Raw genomic sequence first — 4,312 nt, forward strand, 5'->3', positions numbered from 1 at the left:
GTCTTAGGAATGCTATGCGCAAGTGTTTCAAAGTCCTCTAGCTACGTGTTTCCACTGGTTCCCCACGCAGCGTCTTCGGATCTGCCTGGAAACAAGACCTACAGCTAGGAGGAGGCTACTCTTTACTGGGAGAGGTTCCGAAATAACGAGAACGAGGTGAAAGAGCCTCGTCCAATTCGCGTTCGCGGAAGGCCTAACGTGTCCAAGTATATAAACGACCTCATCACTCTAGTGTCCGACCGACTCGCCAAGGCTGCCGCTCTCCTTCCCCCCCCCCCCCGAGCTGACACCCGAGCTCATAAGTCACTCGTTGCGTCGTGGCTCTGCTGCGTACGCAAACGTGTCGTCGTAACTCGCAATCCAGTGGATCTCCACGCGCGGAGCTTGGCTGCTGGACTCGTTCACCAAAGCTTTTGCCTACTACGCGCAAGGATCAGAGCATGGGCAAAGTCCTGCCCGGCTACACGGACCCTCACCTGCAGTGCGTCACGCCTTCCGTTACCACGTTGAAGGAGCTGCTATCGGACCTTGAGTATGCACAGGTACTGACGCTACGTGGTCAGCTTTTCTAGAACGTGAGCGGCTTCCATGACTCCAGCCTCAACGTCGACACTGCCGTCCTGAATGCCACACTAACAGCACTGTGCATTCATCTTGAAGAGGTCACAACATTAGTAGCGCGAGAACAAGCAGCCACGGGGTTCACGTCCCACTACTTGTAACGTTTCCATGAAGCCATTGATGCACCAATGCCGCCTTAAGGTTGCGACCGTCGCTGGAAGTCTGCCCTGGCTGGGGACGGCAGCTTCGCATAGCGTGGGAGTCCGAGAACAACGCGCAGCTTGGGCAGCGGGCTGGGGGAGAGAAAACAGTGCTTGCTGCAGCTGTGACTCAAATTCTAACGTCAATGGCGTCAATGCAGCGCACGCTGCAGAAGCTCGTGGCGATACAGGAAGTTCCACCGAGAAGTCCCGCCACCATACTGTCCTGCTACGCATTGACAGAGTCCCGTTCTCCTCCGCGCCTGGTGGCATCGCTGAGGCGCACTCACCGACTGGATGCTTGTATAACTGATTTACGCAGGAGCTGTGGCAAACAGCGACACAAAAGAAGCAGCAATTTGTCCGTGTAGACCTCAAGGCGTGTATCAACATCAAGATCATCGCAGGGGGCAGGGATATAGACATACATTCAGCTCCGCAGGTCCAAGGTGGAGTCGCGCACCAGATGTAGCAGGCACTGTGGACGCTAGCAGAATCGCTAGATACCACACCAAAACCAACACCGCACTCGGCAACATCGACGGGAAGGGCCGCCCGAAGACAGCAGGCTCGCTGCGAAAACGCTGGAGAAAAATCTGACTTGATCACCGGTCATCGTACGCCACTCTATGCTCAGCCTTCATTACGTGCAAAGCAAACGGAGGCATCATCGATAGCTGCACGCCTGATAGCCACCAATTGAAGCAGAAAGACTTGGAGTTGTAGAGATAACTGGCTTGCATTTAGTTCATAATACATATATAAGCATATTAAACAAGATGTAGCTCTCTCAGCTAGCCCCATGCTCGCTGATCGGACTCGGGCAGCATAAATAGCAAATATGCACTAATCATCAGCGTAATACAGAGTAGAGCCTTACCTACAGAGTACACGTACCGCACGAGGCACGATGACACCCTTGATAGCCTTTGTTACGTGACCAAAGAGGCAAACGGACAGCATAACGCCCGCCCTGCCGGGTTCGGAGCATCATTCGAGACAGCTTGGGTGGACACTTGCAGGCTACCCTTAGCGGGTGAGGTGGAGCTTGGAGAGACCGCTAAGAAACTGGAGAGCGCGCTGCTGTCGGCCATGCCTATGGCGCGGATTCAGAAGTGAGGGTAGTTTTATTGTGCCAGCAAATAACCTCATAATATTTTTTCTAGCCAAACCTGGTCTTTGCAATCGATAATCACCGGTAGTTTTTCCAAGTAATTTGAATCGTTCTGGCTGATTGGCTTATTTGTTTGGGAGCCACGTTTGGGAACTCGTCGATTACTGAAGACAAAGGCATCGGGATGGCATCTGCAGCAGTGATAATAGGCTAATACAAACTTTGGACCCTTTGTATAATTATTACAGGATCGTAATATCTCCCTGCCAACACCACCTTTTCCAAATTACTCTCACCAAGTGGACCAATAGCGGTTCTTGTCGCTTTTGCTTGAGCCCACTTGTCTTGGCTGTACATGCTGCAGCAGCACGTGGCTTCTTTTCTTGATGCGCATGAAGCGGGCGTACGTGTCTCTCGGCTGTCCATTATTTTATTGCTTGTCTGTCCCAACAGTAATATTAAATATGTCTCTATTTTTGCTAAATTCGTATTTCAAGTAATAATTCACCTTTTATGAAACACAAAAAATCAACACCGTCCTAAAGCAACGCCTGGCCCCTAAGTTAGGGTGGGACTAAACCCCTTATCGGGGAATAAATCGCTAGCCAATCAAATTCATTAAATATATTCCCATACCCAAACAGATACCAGGGTCTGACTGAATTACACTAGGTATACCACCGTTTTGATGCGCATATAATGATTTTAAATTTATTTTAAATTATTGATTAAACTGATAAAACCGTTTTTATGGGGTTTGAAAAGCATCCTTGAGCAAGTATATCCACCTTTTGCTCAGCTGCGCACACCAATACGCCGCCGTTTGTTCTCATGGCAACCATCGCTGGCTAATGTACTGTTGTCAGTGCCAGCGGATTCTCGCCGTCCACTTTGTCTAAACGGTATTTGCACAGGAGATTAATGTAGCCCTGCTTGTTGTCTTGTGTAGTCGAGCGAGGCTGTGAATTGAGCTTCAGCTTTCACATATGGACTTCGTAACTGCTTTGAGTGGTACGATTTGAGAACCACATGTAGGGCAGCTTCCTCACCGTCGGCGCGGTGGCTATCGACTAGCTCGATGATTGCATCGTCCATTTCTTCTCGCACAATGCTGGCGGCTAGGAGACGGGCATTCTGGGCCTTCTATGCGATTGGTGGCTCAGCCGGAGCCGACGGAAGAATTCCCGGATACTGGACCCTTTCCTTCTGTACGAATCCATGTTCGTCTTATTCTGATTCTTGTCCACCTCAAACATGCGCGCTATAAGCTGGGGCCTAAACAGAACGTTGACCAGGCGAACTGCATCGTGTCGAATGCATCCTGGCTCACCATCCCCTGCTGTCCCGGCACTGCCTTGTTCCATCGGTCGCGTAGGAACAATATCCGCACTGCTTACTTTGTCCGAATGGTATTTACACAGCAGGTCAATGTACCCGGCCTGTTGTCATGTGAGGACGAGCGGCTCTGTGGGTTGAGCTTCAGCTTCACACAAGCGCTTCACAACTGCTTTGAGCGGTTAGACTCGAGAAGCGTACGCAGAGTTGTCTCCCCACCGCGAGTCCCGCTACTGCAACCTATTTACGACAAAACGACAGGTCTTGCAGCAGCCTACCAGCCTCCCGTACACAAGAAGCAACCCCCAGAAGCAACACACGGCGTAATTTATTTTAGGGCTTCCTTCTTTTGAATAATAAAATACCGGATCTGTGAAAGTTCCATAAGCCATTTGACAAATATCACAGTTGCCCAAGAGGAATAGCGGCTGTTGGCGCACACACAAAATGGACCAAGGCAGTAGCAAACACTTCGACGGCATTTGCTCCGATCAACTGCCACCGCCACTGTCCCCCCCAACGCTACAGCCACGAAGTAATAAAGGCACCACTCTCTCGCGCACTCGAAAGGCTACGGTTTGCAAGCAAATGCTGCGCTCTCGCCTCCAGAATACCAAGCTGATAGAAGAAAAGCTGGAGAAAATCTCACAGTTTTCACTAGAGCTTATGAATGAACGAAACGAGTTGGCTCTGATGATAGCTCACGAGAAGGAACAGACTATCCGCCTTGCCGCCGCTGCTGGAGTACCTACGCACGAAACAGGCTACGTGATGTTGTTCTCAGTGGCTCTCGAACAGTGCTGCGAAGCTCTATTAGAGCACATTTAAATAAGCTTAATACAAAACTCACAGGAAGAAGACGAGACGACGTAACTACTTAAAAAATCGATACCATTTGGCGAAGGCAACTGCTCGGGTAAATGTGTTATGGTCGCAAGTAGCTCCAAATCAGTCGCCTCTATCTCCTTAGTAAATTTAGTTTGCTACAGTGTTAACTTCTGGATGCAATACTATCATCCACAAGATACGAAGCCGCATAATTGCGATATCGTCCGTTGTAACGGCACCTTGTGCAAGCTGGAAGCTGTCCTTCAACACGGAA

At 50.0% G+C, this 4,312-nt stretch overlaps 1 protein-coding gene across 1 annotated transcript; it reads left to right on the top strand.

Annotated features, from left to right (window-relative positions):
• Nucleotides 1–440: 440 nt before the first annotated feature.
• Nucleotides 441–1,880, top strand: PITG_10894 (uncharacterized protein; the record flags this gene model as incomplete). Its single annotated transcript, XM_002901660.1, has 4 exons — nt 441–542; nt 573–662; nt 1,084–1,210; nt 1,648–1,880. The coding sequence occupies 4 exons, from the start codon at nt 441–443 to the stop codon at nt 1,878–1,880; spliced, it is 552 nt and encodes a 183-aa protein (XP_002901706.1).
• Nucleotides 1,881–4,312: the final 2,432 nt, after the last annotated feature.

Source organism: Phytophthora infestans, genomic scaffold, assembly GCF_000142945.1.
Source record: "Phytophthora infestans T30-4 supercont1.20 genomic scaffold, whole genome shotgun sequence".
Lineage (NCBI taxonomy): Eukaryota > Oomycota > Peronosporomycetes > Peronosporales > Peronosporaceae > Phytophthora > Phytophthora infestans.